General features: G+C 35.0%; 1 protein-coding gene across 3 annotated transcripts; it reads left to right on the forward strand.

The window, feature by feature from the left end:
* The first annotated feature begins 1,823 nt into the window (after positions 1–1,823).
* Positions 1,824–16,560, forward strand: LOC107153606 (17-beta-hydroxysteroid dehydrogenase 13). Of its 3 annotated transcripts, XM_048784853.1 has the most exons (8): positions 1,824–2,215; positions 4,559–4,666; positions 5,642–5,773; positions 7,860–7,966; positions 9,689–9,826; positions 10,697–10,813; positions 12,339–12,406; positions 16,277–16,560. In XM_048784853.1, the coding sequence occupies exons 1-7, from the start codon at positions 2,006–2,008 to the stop codon at positions 12,355–12,357; spliced, it is 831 nt and encodes a 276-aa protein (XP_048640810.1). In that variant the 5' UTR covers positions 1,824–2,005; the 3' UTR covers positions 12,358–12,406; positions 16,277–16,560. The 3 variants fall into 3 exon arrangements, with proteins under 3 accessions (XP_048640810.1, XP_015354632.1, XP_015354633.1); XM_015499146.2 differs by lacking the exon at positions 12,339–12,406; XM_015499147.2 differs by lacking the exons at positions 4,559–4,666; positions 12,339–12,406 and having other exon boundaries at positions 1,870–2,215.
* Positions 16,561–17,057: the final 497 nt, after the last annotated feature.

Raw genomic sequence — 17,057 nt, forward strand, 5'->3', positions numbered from 1 at the left:
TATTATTTCATTTCTGTAACCATCCCAAAGAGTGGAAAGAACTCCTGTCCATCAACAGATGAATGGTACAGTACATAAATAGTGGAATATTATTCAACTTTTAAAATGAAGGAACCTTTCTACTCTGGAGGCTAAGACAAGAGGGTTGTAAGAGAATGACACAAGTGCCCAAGTGCCTAAGGCCAGCCTGGGCAACTTAGCAAGCTACTTGTAAAGCCATTTCATATGTATGCTCTCTCTTTGATCCTTATAACTGCCTTGTGTAAAGGAAGGTTGACATTGTGATGTGGGGAAAAGGTCTGTATTGGGTAAAGCGAGCTTTATCTATATTTTCCAGAAAAGGAAACTAAAACAGAGAAAAAATAAAAGGGATTACTTAAAGTCACACATACACAACACAAAGTGTACCATTCTAACCATTTCTAAACGCACAGTTCAATGGCATGAAGTGCATCCCTGTTGCTGTACAACCATTGCCACCACCCACCTTCAGAACTTCCATCATCCCAAACTGAAACTGTAACACCCCATGCTCCCTACCTGCGTCCCTTAGCCACCACCATTCTGCTTTCTATCTCTATATACTTGATTACTCTAGGCACTTTTTATAAGTGAAATCATACCATGTTTGTACTTTTGTGTCTAGCTTATGTGACTTGGCATATTGTCTTTGAGCTTCCTTCATGTTGTAGCATGTGTTTTTCCTTCCTTTTTTTTCTCTCATTACTGGGAATTAGATCCAAGATTGAACCTAGAAGTTCAATCTACTCAGCTACATCATCTCTAGAAATTTTTTGAGACAGGGGCTTGCTAACTTGTCCAGGAGCCAATCTGTTGTCTTAGCCTCCAGAAAAGAAAAAGTCCTTTATCATTTTAAAAGCTGAATAATATTCCATTGTGCATACCATATATATATATACATATATATGTACATATATGGTGTGTGTGTGTGTTTATGTATCTCATACCATTCATCTATTGATGGACAAGAGTTCTTTCACTAGGCTAGGAAGTTGCTAAAGACTGAATGTGTTCCCCTCAAATTCGTATGTTGAAAGCATAACCCCCATGTGATATGATAGTATTATGAATAGGACCTTTTGAAGGTGATTAGATCATGAGGACTTGGCCAGTAGGATGAGGCCCTGAGAAAGTGAACATAGAGAGTTCCTTTCCTCTTTCTGCCTTGTGAGATCATAGTGAAAAGAAAGCAGTCTATAAACCAGAAAGCCAGTCCTCACTAGACATAGACTCTTCTGGAACCTAACATTTCCTCAATCTTGGACTTCAGAGCCTCCAAAACAGTGAGAAATAATTTTTTACTGCTTATAAGCCAACATAAGTTTATGTAATTTGTTAAAGTTACCTGAACTAAAACAGATGTCAGATGTCAAGACTTCTAACACCTGGTCAAATGATCTTTCAAATATCATAATAAAGGGAACTGATTGTCTTACATAACCTAAAATCTCCCTCAACCTCAGAAGTTTTTCTGAGAAATGAAAATCATATGTAAGATGATTAGCTAGCTGAAATATAGTATTAATGCTGAAATTTTGTGAATAACATCAAAACCACTACATTTCACTGACCCATGTTTTAATTTCTGAGATAATGATCTTACTTTCTCCTTTTCTCTTCTGAAAAAATAAATACACACACACACACACACACTCAATTTACAGAGAGATACCAGGCTATTATCTTTCACCTCTAAAATTACTTCTAGAGGTTAAATTTCATGTTGAAACATGGTACACAACAGCTCTAAGACAAACATGACCAAAGATCATTTTCCCTTGATCTGTGCTAAGCTTTTGCTAGCAACTGGCATCACTTCAAAAACTCAAGAGGTGGCTCTGACTCATCAGAACACAAAAGCCTTCCTCATCTAGCTCTGCTGTCGACACCTGGGCACACAGGTCTTCACTGGTGCTCTGTGCAGAGGCCATCTCATTCTGAGGACTACACAAAGATAGCCAGAGGAAGAGGGTAGAGCTAAGCCATGAACATTGTCTTGGATATCCTCCTGCTTCTGGTCACCATCATCTACTCCTACTTGGAGTCATTGGTGAAGTTTTTCCTTCCCCGAAGGAGAAAATCTGTGGCTGGAGAGATTGTTCTCATTACCGGAGCTGGGCATGGAATAGGCAGGCTGACTGCCTATGAATTTGCAAAGCGGAAAAGCAGACTGGTTCTTTGGGATATTAATAAGGTAATGGATGTAATGCCAAATCTTTTAAACTCACAAAGTAGGACTCATATTTTATTTCTTGATTTAGCATTGCTTATCTTCATATTTCTCTTATGAGAGTTGGTTAAATTTTCTGGAGTTTATTATACATTTGCATCAGGTTGATTATATGAAGGGAACATAATTAAGACCCGAGCAGTGATTTTTTTGAAAGTAAGGTCATTATGCACAGTATAACAAAAAACATAGAGCCAGGATCATTCCAAGCTGCTTAAATTAGCCAAGTCACAAGTTCTCTCTGTCTCAGCCTTCTTAAATCTGAAATGGGGATAATACCTTAGGGGTATCAAGAACCATAGCAAATTATAGCTAAGGGCCAAATCTATCCTGTGACAGCCTAGGCTAAGAATAATATTAACACTTCTAAAGGGTTATCAAAATAAAACCCAAAGAAACAAAGAAGAACATGCTACTGAAACCCTTAGTGCCTCCTGTCTCACACACATACTCTTAAAATATTCACTCTTAGGCCTGTTGAGGAAAAATGTTGCCAACTCCTAGACAAGAGCATTAAGTATGTATTTTAAGTGCCTAGAATAATGCCTAGCACATGGTTAGCATTAGATATGTTAAATAAAATCTAAGTGCAGGGAGTCAAGATTTCTCTTGGATATTCATATTTCTCTTGTATTCTTGTTTGTAAATGCTATCTTAACTACCTCCCCAAAATCTGAAATAACTGAGGTTGTATATGGTTTTCCCTAAACTCATAAATTCTCATAAAATCATGAATATATGTACCAAAAAAATTTAAGATTGGAAAACTTGCAAAATTTTTTTGAAAACCAGATCTTCCACCAATCACAATGAGATTTAAATTGCCATTAAATTATTACTCTCATGTTCCTTGCCATCATGTCTAGTTGACACCTATTTTCCTAGGGACTTTGAAAATATCTCCTGAACTTTAGGAACTAATTCTTCTCTGGTTCTTTCTGGATGGTGAAGAATAACTTTCAAGAAAAATTTGGTATTTCCTTACTTAACAGATAGGAGCATTTGTATATTAGATGAAAACGATTTGACATATGAAAATGACTTGGCATGAATTTGATCGTTGAAGAAATTCCAATAAACTTTCTAGATTAGGACAAGAATTTACAAATTGAGAAAATTGTTATCTGCTTTTCTCAGGCATTTATTTCATAAATCCATGAAAATTTAACCTTTGGATCTCTTTCCAGATATGTCTTTTTGGAGAGAGGACTATATCTATTACTTTTTTTTTCAATTTTAACATTTCCAGTGACAAGGCAAACATAAAATTAGAAAGAAGTTATTTAAAAAGGACTTAAGGTTCTGCCTGAATGATGGGTAACCCAACCTTGTAAAATTCTCTGCAAATCCTTGAATTTTATGGTTAAATATTAAAATATTAAATGACTTGCTCTAAGGCTATCGGGTGTAATTCAGTTTTCATTTAGTCAAGGACCAACTGGGTTTTTGTCATAGCTGGTTTCTTTTGCCTTCCAAGATGAGAGGCAAGTTTGGCCCTTGTTCCATCGAAACTGCTGCTTTAGGAACACAGTGAAAAGAGGAGCTCAAAATGCACACTGAAGCTGCAAATGAAGCATGCATTTCATTTATAAAAAGACAAGGCACCACATTTTGCAGTGCTCTAGCTCAATGATATAACTCAAGAATTTTTTCTTCATCAAAGTATCGGATGAAAGCTCTGGTTACTAATGCTGCTTATGACCTTGAATCTACAGACAGAATGGGGAATTACATAGTCCTCCATGCACTCTGGCAGTGAGCAAGCTACCTGCTGAAGCTGAAGTCAGTGACTCTCCTGACCCATCCCCCTTTTACTCTTCTGCAACCCCTCAAAAGGCTAATTGAAAGGACACTGGCTTTGCTACAATAGTCCTGGGCTCTTTAAAGACTGTTCTTTGGGATTTCAGGCTGCTGCTCCAGGGTTTACCCCAAATCATGAAATACAGAGAATGCAGGGGAGGCAGTGCTGGTAAAGGAAAACCAGCCACCATTCCCTCAGGGATGAACCCAAATAATGGAGGAAAGGACTTTGACATGTCCTCACCTCTTTACCACAGAGAATAGTTTATAAATTGTGAGGGGAAAAGTATAATTTTTAAAAACATATAACCGTCTCTATAAAAGTCAGCAGATGTTAAATCTTGAGGAGAATTCTAATTTTTCAGAAATGCAAGCAAACAATCTCTCTCAAGAGGTTTCTTAAAAATAAGGAGGTACACTGGATGTGAATTTTAATATTTTTAAAAATTTTCTTGTCCAGTGCTTTTTCTTCCACTCTTTCCTGAATATTTTCCCCCCCAATTACAGCATGGTGTTGAGGAAACTGCAACTGAATGTCAAAAATTAGGGGCCACTGTGCATGCATTTGTGGTCGACTGCAGTAGCCGAGAGGAGATTTACAGCTCCGTGAATCAGGTGAGACAGCTCCTGTGACTTCAGGTCACACATTTTGTTATCAATGGCCCCTGACATGCAAAATAAAAGGTACTTCATGACTGATTTAAATTAGACTTTACTGCCAAATGAAGTAATGTGACAAAAGAAGGATATGTACGCTTTTTTTGTTCTAGAGAAGCCACTCAACTCTGCTCATTATGATGGTTTCATATTGTGGTTTGATTTCATTCTGATCAGAAGTTTGAGCAGTGGCGCAGAGTAACTGACAAAAGGTTTATCAGTAGGAAAAATGGATTACTTGCTAGTTTTCAGTCCTGGTATTTTTGCAGTAATTTTTCTTCCTTTAATATTTCCTTTGTAAGATTTTAAAATTGTAGTTATCATTTACTCTAGTAAGGAAAATGTAATAATAGTTATAATAATTCTAGGACTGGAGTTGCAGCTCAGTGGTAGAGCCTTGAGTTCAATCCCTAGTTTGAAAAAAAAAAAAAAGACGTTATAACAAATTTTAAAAGAACAAATATCAAGTACACACAATGAACCTAACACTTCAATAAACTACTGTATTCTTTAAGTTAGTTTAGTTCAGTGGTTCTATTAATCTCATTTTGTAGATAAGCTAATTAAGGCTCAAGGAGGTTAATCCAGACAAAGATCATGTAGTTGTAGGTGGTGGAACTGTGATAACTCAATCAGCACTTGAAAAATATGTAATCAGAACTTATATATCAATTTATCAACACAAATATTAAATTTACCTTATTGATAAGATTTCAAAATCCCATTATGTATTGGTACTAAAATTTAGATGTTTAAAAGAATTTTAACCCACATTTATGAAAGTTTTGCCTTTGCATCTATTATTTGAACTAGAAGCTTTTTCATGCCTAAACTCTGAGACATCACTTAGTAGAATAAAAAATATGGATGATATCAGCCCCAAAACTTTTGAGTTTGTGTAACTCAACTGATGTGTCCTTTCCATTGTAAAAGATAAAGAAAGAAGTGGGTGATGTAACCATCGTGGTGAATAATGCTGGAGCAATATATCCAGCTGATCTTCTTAGTACCAAGGATGAGGAAATTACCAAAACATTTGAAGTCAACATCCTGGGACATTTTTGGGTGAGTATAATCAGAAATATTTCTGATCTATGCACATCTGTATGCCTTCATTGAAGACACATGGAGTTCATAATTGAGTTCACACATCTGGGTGTGGGAAACACACCAAATCTTTTTCTTAAACCAGGAATTATCAAGTTTGCTTCGTAAGAGCCACAGTCTCTGACGGAAGGTTAGAGTTCAATTGGTCACAACACACCAGAATATAAGCCACTTGATCTGTCTTATCCACCAGTATTGAATACACAGTTGGCAAGTACCAGGTCCTTATCAAATATTTGTGGAGCTTTGTTGAGGGTCAGTCATCAGTAGATGTCTTTTCAAACCTCTAGAGGAAATATACAACTGAAAAGACATCAAAGAAAGTACTTAAATGTATACAGCAGTTTGGGACACTTCTGGGTAGGACTCTGAGATAAGTTCCAGACCCATGGAATGCTAAAATTTAGAAATACAGCTTGCTGGGTGAGGTGGTGCATGCCTATAATCCCTGCTACTCAGGAGGCTTAGGCAAGAGGATCAAAAGTTCAAGGCCAGCCTGCACTACCTAGTGAGATCCTGTTTCAAAATAAGATGTGTTTTCAAACTAGAAAAATAAAATAAAATGTGTTTTCAAAGGGGGTGGATATGCAGCTCAATGGTATAGCACTTGTCTAGAATGTGTCAAGGCCCTGGGTTAAATGTCCAGCACAAAAAGAAGGAAAGAAAGGAAAGAAGAAAAGAAAGGATGGGAAGGAGAGAAAGAAGCTCAAGAAACCTTTTATAATTCGTTAGTTTTGTGGGAAACTAAAATATGAATTTCAACCGCCTTTGTGGAAAGCATTTATATGAATCAATCTTCCAGGCCTACTATTAGTGTAGAACCTGGGGCAAATCTGGATTCTTGAAGACAGCAAAGAGATGCCTCCCTTTACCTTTCCCAGCCCCTCACACATGCCAATATGAATTGATGATCATGCCCACAAAACTACCCAGAGACCCATACATTAGCTATCTATAGCTGCATAACAAAACTCAGAAGTTTGAGCAACAATAAGCATTCATTATCTCCTCATACTTTCTATGGGTCCACAATTTCTAAGTGGCTTGGTTTGGTAGTTTTAGCCTAATAAATTTACATAGGGTCTATGGGGTAGGATTATAAAATATTATTGATATTTTTCACAAAACAGTAAGGTTTGGAGGGAAAAAGAAAGGTTTTTTGTTTCCTATAACATGGACGTATAATATTATATATGTATTACAGATTTAGTATATTGTAGTATATATATATATATATATATATATATATATATATATATATATATAATACTAAATATAATTTCTATAATATTACAAATAGGAAGATGCTGAATCTACTCATATCTTATAACAGTTTGGGTCTCCATATGACTCTTAGTTCATTCTTCTCAACTGTTTGACAGGTACAAAAGATTTCAACTCTTGTAATTAGAATGATGAATCCCCAATCAAAATTACAAAATACCAGATTACCATAGGGATTTCTTTCAATTCTGAAGACTGAATTTCTCCCTTAATCAAGAGGCTGGAGGTATAAGTCTATGGCACACTGCTTACCTACCATTCATGAGGTCTTGAGTTCTATCTCCACTGGAAAAATACTGAAATAATAATAACATTGTTTAGATGACATATCCAAAAAGGAACTAGTGTGTTTGTGTGTGTGTGTGTGTGTGTGTGTGTTTTCACACACGCACACATGCATATATGTATTCTGGAGAGAAGAAAGGGGAATATTGAGGTGTGTTCCTAGCAGATGATAGACAAGGTTCAGTGTTTAATGCCAGCTAAAAACCAATACATGCTTATCTTTTTCATTTCTCTCATTTTGTAGAAATTGTCATAAAATGTTGCAATTATTTTATTTCATTGGAAAGTTCTCTCAAATGCCATTCTCTTTTTGTGGTCTGGGCATGGAATCCAGGGCCTCACACATGCTGGGTATGCACTCTACCACTGAGCCACATCCCCAGTCTGCCCTTATGTCTTAACAAAAATAAGATGACCTGATTTAGAAACCTAATGCCTCTATCATTGTTTCTCTTCTTTCTACATTGGCATTAAGATCATAAAAGCACTTCTTCCTTCAATGATAAAGAGAAATTACGGCCACATTGTCACAGTGGCTTCAGTGTGTGGCCATGGAGTAATTCCCTATCTTATCCCATATTGGTAAGTATTACTTGCCAGCAGTGCTATGTATTTCTGTACTTTTGAGTGACTATTAGTCTTTGAATTTCAATGCTCACAGCACAGTAATTTGGAGTTGCAGAATTTGAAAAGTAAGTTAGAATAATTTTTTTAATGATTGTAATTTTATTTTAAATATCTTTGAAAATTCCTCTATAGAGTAATGTAAGAAAGTAGAAATACCAAGTATATTTCCATAACTTCCTGGAATAAAGAGATGTTGATAGAAGAAATCAGAAACACATTGCATAAGAAACAAAATATACAGAAGTTAAAACGAATGCAAATCTATGGCATGGCATGTCTGTCCAAGATAAGCCAACCACAGTGGACTCTGCATCAAAACATTTTCCAGTGGGTGTTTGAATAGTGAAAGTTCATTTGTGCATGTGTGTGTGCTCACGTGTGGTAGAGAGGCCTCCACCTGAGTAAAAACAATGCAAACACCACACCCCCAGGCTCTATTAAGGACATAAAAAAAAGGAAGTAGGAGGCCTTCAGCATATACTGTTTGCAAGATATCTTTCCTTGTATACTCTGTAATGGTATCTCCCTTTCTTACTTCAGCTTTACATTAACCTCAGAAAAATCTCTACCAACACATGAGTATCAATGGGTAGGTGTGTGGGTTGGCAGTTAGTTGATCTATTATTTACTTATATATACACATTCAAGGTTAAATGAGTCAAGAACCAAATTCTCTCTGACACTGAATGCAGTCACAGATACAGTTAAATTTCAACATAGGGTAGATTGCTATTATACACACATATGGCTATTCCAATCTTCCTTGATCATCTTAAAATGCAAATAAGAATTTCACAGATTAAACATTTCTGTTGTTTTAATATTTAGAAATGCAGAAACTCAATGTAATAATAGTTTTTCTTTCATTCTCCTTGGAGAAAACAACCATTATCTAACATTACTGTTTTTATGTGTCACCTCGGTCAAAAGCATTTATATAATTAATACTTAAATAAATCTACATAATACTTAAATAAATCTACATAGATAAAGCATACATATGGTAGGTACTTTATTGAATCTTTAAGACAACCTATATTTTAATATCTTCATTTCAAAAATCAGAAAAGAAAAAAAAAGATAAAGACGTGCTGAGATGACAAAGTGGCACCAGTGTCAAGAGGGAAACTATCAGGTCAGTCATCAAAAGCAGAAAAACATTCAGAGTCCCACAGAAGTTTGTCCAAACAGATATTAGTTTTGCAGTATTTCTAAATATGTTTTTCATGATTGGTATTTTCTAAATAAAATAATAATAATAATAAAAACTGATTAGAAAACATTTTGAAGATTGAATGGAAAAATGCTATATGTAGGGTGGAAAAGTGAGCATTGGGCCAGCCAATAAAGTTATAATTGTTCTTTTGTTATGGTTGCTAGTTAAGAAACTGGGCACAGGGACCAAGGATAGAGCACACACTTAGAATGAGCAAGGCTTTGGGTTCAAATACCCAGCAACAAAAAAGAAAAAGGCAATTTGGTACATTCAGAATTCTGTTTAAACATATATGAAAATGTAAATGAAACTTAATGACCATTCATCCTCTCAGAAAAATCACAAGGAGACGATTTGGGGGATTTGATTTCTTGTTCTCAAATCAAATGATTCTGCTTTCTTACAGATAGCTGACTGTCTTGCTCTCTTTTAGCTGATGATGGTTGGTTATTCTCTTACAGTTCCAGCAAATTTGCGGCTGTTGGCTTTCACAGGGCTCTGACAGCAGAACTTGAAACCTTGGGGAAAACTGGTATCAAAACCTCATGTCTCTGCCCAGTTTTTGTGGATACTGGGTTCACCAAAAACCCAAGCACAAGGTAAAGTCAAAATCAAGTTAGGATGGGAATATGGCATGAGAAATTGATATGAAAACTATCTGAGAAACTTTTTAAGTTGGTTAATTAAGAAAATGGGAGGTTCCTTTTAAATTGTTTTATTACCTTTAAGTTTTGCTTTGAAGTTAAACAAATAAAGGGGGGCAAAACAAATTAGGGACTAGCAGGCGTGATCAGATTCCAATTAATTAGGCAACTGGTATTTATTTGTGTCCAGCAAAAGGTGAATACACACCTGGGTGCCAAGAGTGAGCAGGAGTGGAGAGGGGTGGATTAGTGAGGCACACTTAAGGTAATGGAGAAAGCCTTCTCTCCTGGAAACCACACCTCCACATTGAATTATACCTAATATCCCCTTTCCCAATAGTGGGTCATCCTCCACAAATACAGTATGGAAAGGTAAGGCTATGTGCCAGTTTTATACTGTCCACAGCAGTGGCCACAGAACTAACATATTCTTCTTTGTTCTCTGGCTCCTCTATTCCTTACCATCTAAGACTTCTCTGTCATTTTGGTATTTATACTGTGTGAGCTAAGAAATACACCTACTAGATATGAAAAAATGTAAGATTATATTAACAAAATATCAACATGAGATGTGTGGGAAAGAGGGAAGTGACATTTGTGTTGTAGAACCTGGAACATTTTAAAACCTAATTCTAATTTTGGTGAAAGGATCTATTAATTTGTCTATCTTCATTAATGAAAAACATTGAAACTAGGGGCCTGAGGTTTAGCTCAGTGGTAAAGCACTTGCTTAGCCACACACGTGAGGCCTTGGACTCAATCCCTAGCACTTAAATAAATAAATCTTTTTAAAAATGAAAATAAACTTTTTCTTTTTAATCACAGATTATGGCCTGTATTAGAGACAGATGAAGTTGCAAGAAATCTGATAGATGGAATACTTACTAATAAGAAAATGATTTTTGTTCCATCATATATTGGTATTTCTCTAATACTGGAAAAGTAAGTACAGCACAGAACACCTAAAACACAAATGGACTATTTGTACTCTTTGTCCATAGGACTATACTATTGACAATCTTTCAGTTGTAAAAGTTGTTATGGAGACTCTCCACTCCTGGGATGAACATTTAAGTTTTCCCTCTTTTTTTCTCACTCATTTCAAAAATAGAAAATGATTCCTTTTCTCTACCATCTCTGGCCAATCTTTGCTAAAGACTATTCAAACAGAAGGAAGGACAGTTTTAAAAGCACATAATATAGTGAAGTAGTTAATAAAAGCTCTATGTTTTAAAAATCTGCTGAGATGTTGTTGGAGATTGCATTGATCTTCAACTATAGACCAACTGGAGGAGAAATGACATAATAACACTATTGATTTCATCCAATCCAAGAACACAATCTATCTTTCTTGTTTTGTTTTGTTTTCTTCAAATCCTTAGACAAGGGGCTGGGGTTGTGGCTCAGTAGTAGAGCGCTCACTTAGCATGCATGAGGCACTGGGTTCAATCCTCAGCACCACATAAATGTAAAATAAAGATATTGCGTCCACCTAAAACTAAAAAGTAAGTATTTTTTAAAAATCCTTAGGCAGAGTTTTGCAGTTTCAGGTTTTTCACATCTTTCCTCAGATTTATCCCAAGTATTGCAAATGGCATGTTTAAATTTTTTTCTTTCTCCATTGTTTGTTGCTAGCACATATTTCATTTTTGCATTTCATTCTTGTACTCTATAACCTTGCTAAACTAACTTGTTAAACACACTGATCTTTTGTAGATTCTATCAGATTTTTTATACAATCATTGAAAAAGAAATTTTTATTTCTCCCTTTACATGATTTTAATTCTTTTTCTTGCCGTTTTTCTTTTATAACTTTATTTTATTTATTTATATGTGGGACTGGGGATCAAATCCAGGGCCTTGCACGTGCGAGGCGGAGTACTACTACTGAGCCATTATCCCAGCCCCTCTTGTCTTGTTATACTGACTAGAATCTCCAGTTCAATTCAGTGTTGAATAGAACTAGAGAGAGCATGCATCTAAGTGTTCTTCCTGATTTTAAGAGGAAAATGTTCAGCCTTTCACTATTTTTTTTTAATTTATTTTTTTTAAGAGAGAGTGAGGGGAGGAGAGAGAGAGAGAGAGAGAGAGAGAGAATCTTTTTAATATTTATTTTTTAGTTCTCGGCGGACACAACATCTTTGTTGGTATGTGGTGCTGAGGATGGAACCCGGGCTGCACGCATGCCAGGCGAGCGCGCTACCGCTTGAGCCACATCCCCAGCCCCAGCCTTTCACTATTGTATATGATGTTAGCTATAAATTATTTTTTATCACAGGTGCTCTGGTTTCAGATTGAGGGATTTCCCTTCTTTTACTACTTTGACAAAAATTTTGTCAAAAGATTTTTCTGAATATATAGAGAAGTTCTTATGATATTTCCATTTTAATTTAATATTATGAATTACATTGATTCATTCTAAAAGATAAACCAATCCTATCTTGTACTGTGTTTGATTTTATACCAGGGTAATACTGACCTCATAGAGTGAACTGGAGAGCATTCCCACCTCTATTTTCTGGAATACTTTTTGTGGTATTGTATTATTTCCTCTGTAAACATTTGGTAGAATTCACCAGCAAAAGTACTGGGCCTATAATTTTCATAGAGGGAATAGTTTGTAATTACAATTCTAATTTCTTTAATACCATAGGAATTTGGGGGCTACTTATTTATTCTTGGTAATGTGTCTTTCATGGAATTTTTTCCATTTCATCTAAGTTGTCAAAAATACTGACATAAATTTGTATATTACACTACTTTATTGTCCTTTAACTCTTTAGAATTTCTTATTCCTGGTACCTATAATTTCTGTTCCTTCTCTTCTCATAATCTAGTTAGAAGTCCACTTTATTGATCTCTTCAAAAAACTTGTGTTTGGTTTAATTAATTTTTCCCGTTTTTTTATGTTCTAATTAATTTCTCCTTTAATATATATAATTTGCTTCTACTTACTTTTCATTTAATTTTCTCTTTTCTAATTTCTTAATGTGGAGGAATTAATTGACTTGATACTTTATCCTTTTTATTTTATTGTGCTAGGAACACAACATGAAATCTACATCTTAACAGTTTGGTTTTTTATTTTTTGGGGGGTGGGGTGATCTTTTAATAGAAATATTAAAACTAGAAACATTTCTCTAGGACTGGAATTCAAAGGAAAAAGAAAATTTTATATTAATGATATTTATATTTTAAAATACAATACATAAAATAAAATACATGAAAATATAAAACATAAGCCATGGTTTTTAAAAAGTGTAAATGTGACAATATCAGTGTTATAAGCAGTAGAGGAAAACTATGAGTCTACCCACTCAAATGAGATGATGAAAGCCATATTACTTTAATTGGTTAATATTTCTATGATGTGTCATAATGATGAGAAAATCACACCATTTAATTATTAATATCTCATAAGAAAGGTCAGTTAGATTCAGACAATTGATTTTTGGGGAAGATGAACCCAAACCATCTAGGAAAAGTCAATTCTTTCTGTGTGTGCCAAATACCTGTGAATAGGACATATTATCTAATATAAACTTCACAGTAATCCTTCAGGGCCAAATAATTATTATTCCTCTTACAGGTTCAGAAATTGGGGCTCAGAAAGGTCACGTAAGTGGTCCCAGGCTCAGACCTGATGAGGGGAAAAAGTGAAATTCAAGTTGAAATCAGGCCTCATCACCCATGCTAGAAGGCTTTTCCCACTCCTCAGGATTCCTGGCCTTCAGCCCTTCGCTTAAAGCTACCTCTAGATGAAAAGATACTGTGCTAAGACACTGAATACCTACATCAGGATTTTAGTCCTCTTCAGTAAGACTCAATTTATCAACAACTGGAGCAAACTCAAAAGCTACATTTTTGGATAATACTAGTACAATCACCCAGAGTGGGTCCCCCCTAAGTGGGAAGAATTGGCACAATAGTGACTCCCTCACTCTGACAACCAGTGCTAAATAGATTTATAAATGCACATTACACTGGTATTGATCATAGATACAATGTTGCACTTCAGATCTCTAGAGTTTATGCTATTTTTTTTATACTAGGGATTGAATCCAGGGGTGTTTTACCACTGAGCTATATCCCCAGTCTTTTTCTTTTTATTTATTTCATCCTTCCTTTCTTCCTTTCTTTGTTTTTGAGATTTGAGACAGAGTCTTACTACATTGCTGAGAATCTCCCTAAAGTATTGAATCTGGTCTCAAACTTGTGATCCTGCCTCAGCCTTCCCAGTTGCTGGGATTACAGGTGTGCACCACCACACCCACCTAGTTTGTTCAAATATCTTGTTTGGCTAAAATTCTATTATTATTAACTCCCCATTTCTCTATCCATCAGTACCTAGAAACCACCATTGTACTGTTTGGATCTCTGAATTTGACAATTTTAGATACCTCATATAGTGGAACTATGCAGTAGTTGCATTTCTGTGACTGGTTTATGTCTTAGAACAATGTTCTCAAGATTCATCCATGTTGTTGCATGTTATACATTTCCTTCTTTTGTGAAGCTGAATAGTATTCTAGTGTGTGTGTGTATATATATATATATATATATATATATATATATATANATATATATATATATATATATATATATATATATATATAATTTTTTTCAAAAAAAATTATTTATTGCTATTAATTTCCCCAAATGTAGTGCTTTTGTTATGTCCCTCAAAATTTGATACTTTTTGTTTTTATTTACATTCTGTTCAAAATATTTTCTATTTTATATTATGGACTCTTTAGAAATGTTTTTTTAGTCTCTAAATATTTGGGGAAACTTTCTAGAGATTTTTCTGCTGTTCATTTCTAATTTAATTCTATTGTATTAGCCAAATATTCTAAATTTGTTGAGATATGTTTCATATCTCCGATATGTTTCATACCAGAGATTAATATATAGTATAGATGAATATACATTGGTATATCTTGGAAAGTGTTCCAAGTACACCTGAAAAGAATAAATATTCTGCTCTCAATGAGGGTTCTACAAATGTCAATTAGGTCAAAGTGGTTGATAGAGTTATTCGGTTTCTATAGCGCTACTGATTTTTTTTGTCTACTTGATCTCCCAATAATTGAGAGAACCCACAACCACTAGGGAGAGACTCGGATACCACCAGCTGCCACTTTCCCTTGGGGTGAAAGCAAGTGCCAAAGTCAAACTGGCTTTTGTTTCCTGCTTCTTTATAGTAGGTTTCCAGAGACCCAGGAAGGGGCTAGATGAGGCCCCTCAGAAAGTATGGTCCCCAGGGATGGACCTGTACATAAAAGCTACTGGGTTTCCCTCCCTGAATATTTATTTTGTTGAAAAGTAACCCATAACTCTTCAATGTGAAAAAAGAACAAACTAACTAGTGTCTACCAAATAAATAAATAAATGAGAGAAGACCCTTGAAATTTCCAACTATAATTATGAATTTGTTTATTTCAGTAACAGGGTCATCTTGTTAGTCTTCTTTACGCTTACTTCCTCTTCAGAGAGACACATTTTGTGAGCAGATACAACTACTAATATGAAGGTTTCTTTTCATGAGTAGTTGAAAGGCCTACACCAGCTCTTTTCTTATCCTTGTCCTTCTCCCAGCCTCATCTCCCTTGCCCCTTTGATCCTTCCCTCATCTTCTAGCCTCCCATCCCAAGGCAGGGAATTGAATCTTTAATTAGAGAACAGTACCAAAATTCCAATATGACTTTCTTTGCAGAACACGTTATTTCTGTCTCTTTCCATTTAGTCATACTCTTTTCCTTCATTGGTCTATCAAAATTTTTTCCATCCTTGAACATACAATTGTCTTTCGAAGATTTTTTTCTGACATTCCAGCCCATGTTAACCCTCTTCATGGTTCCAGTCCTTAACTGTATGTGGCTGATATTTTTCATTGATTGTTTCAAGTTTGCTATATTAGCCTCCCCACTAAACAATAAATTCCTAAGGCACTGGATATTTTTCAAGTTCTTTAGTTCATCTTTTTATAAAGTATGTAATAGATACTCAGTTTCTACTTAAGGAGAGGTGGAGAAATGGATGGAGTGTGTTCTTGTGCTGTCTGTCTACATGGTCTTGACATCCAAGATTAAGCAACAGTTTCAGCAATGAGTTCAGATCTTCAGTTTTAGATCATTAAAGATATAAGATCTCATACAATTTTACGTAAGATGAGAGGATGAGAAGAGTGTTTTTTATGTTCAGTGTTTTCTTTATGTTTGCCTGCAATATGGACTACTAATGTTAAAAGACACACAAAAGAGAGGGGCACTAAGGAAGAGAAGAAAATTAAATACAAGCTAGATAACTCAATGGTCAGGCCATTTTAACTAACAACAAACAAATGACTTTGGAGTCAGTGATTTTTAAACTAAATTTTTTCTTTTCTTTTTTTTTTTAATGTAGGTTTCTTCCTGAACGTGCCTTGGCAGCTTTAAGTCGTATACAGAATATACAATTTGAAGCAGTGGTTGGTCACAAAACCAGAATGAAATGATGTATGACAAAGATGTATGCACATTTATGATGTGAATCTAAGCACAGAGTCAATGCTTCAAAGCGTTCTTTCACATTTTCCAGTGATGTTTATATTAAAAACATTGATTTGGCACTAGCAGCAAAACTAATTGCCTTTCTATGTCTCAAAACTAGAGAACTGTGAGAAATAAATTTCTACTGTTTACAAATAACCCTGTCTGTGGTATTTTGTTACAGCAGCAGGAAAGGATTAAGACAGTGTTCATTAGGCAACCAAGGAAAAAGACAGTATGTTTTTACATAGATATTTGCAGTGTTGTGCAAATATTTTATAAACTAAATTACTACATAAGTAAACAATAAGGCAAACCATTAAAATTTCATAAAATACTGCCAGGTTGCCTTCCAAAAATTATTTTTAATGATTTCTATTTTGATGAAGGATTTTAATATTGCTTTGAGTTGGCACTTTGTAAACAATGAAAATTTTGTCTTGTTTCTTTGATTGTATGAATTACAAAAGAATTTATTTTACTAATACTCTGTCTTTAATGTTCAGTTTTTCTCACAGCATGGGAGTAAATAATGAGCTATATTGTTTATCTAACTTGGTGAGCCAAATATTTACACAGATTTGCAATTGTGAAATCTCAACACCTTAGTCTTTTACTTGATGGAAGTTCTTGTACATATTTGGTTTTTGTTGTAC

The sequence above is a fragment of the Marmota marmota genome, unplaced genomic scaffold (assembly GCF_001458135.2).
Source record: "Marmota marmota marmota unplaced genomic scaffold, marMar, whole genome shotgun sequence".
In the NCBI taxonomy this organism is placed as follows: Eukaryota; Metazoa; Chordata; class Mammalia; order Rodentia; family Sciuridae; genus Marmota; species Marmota marmota.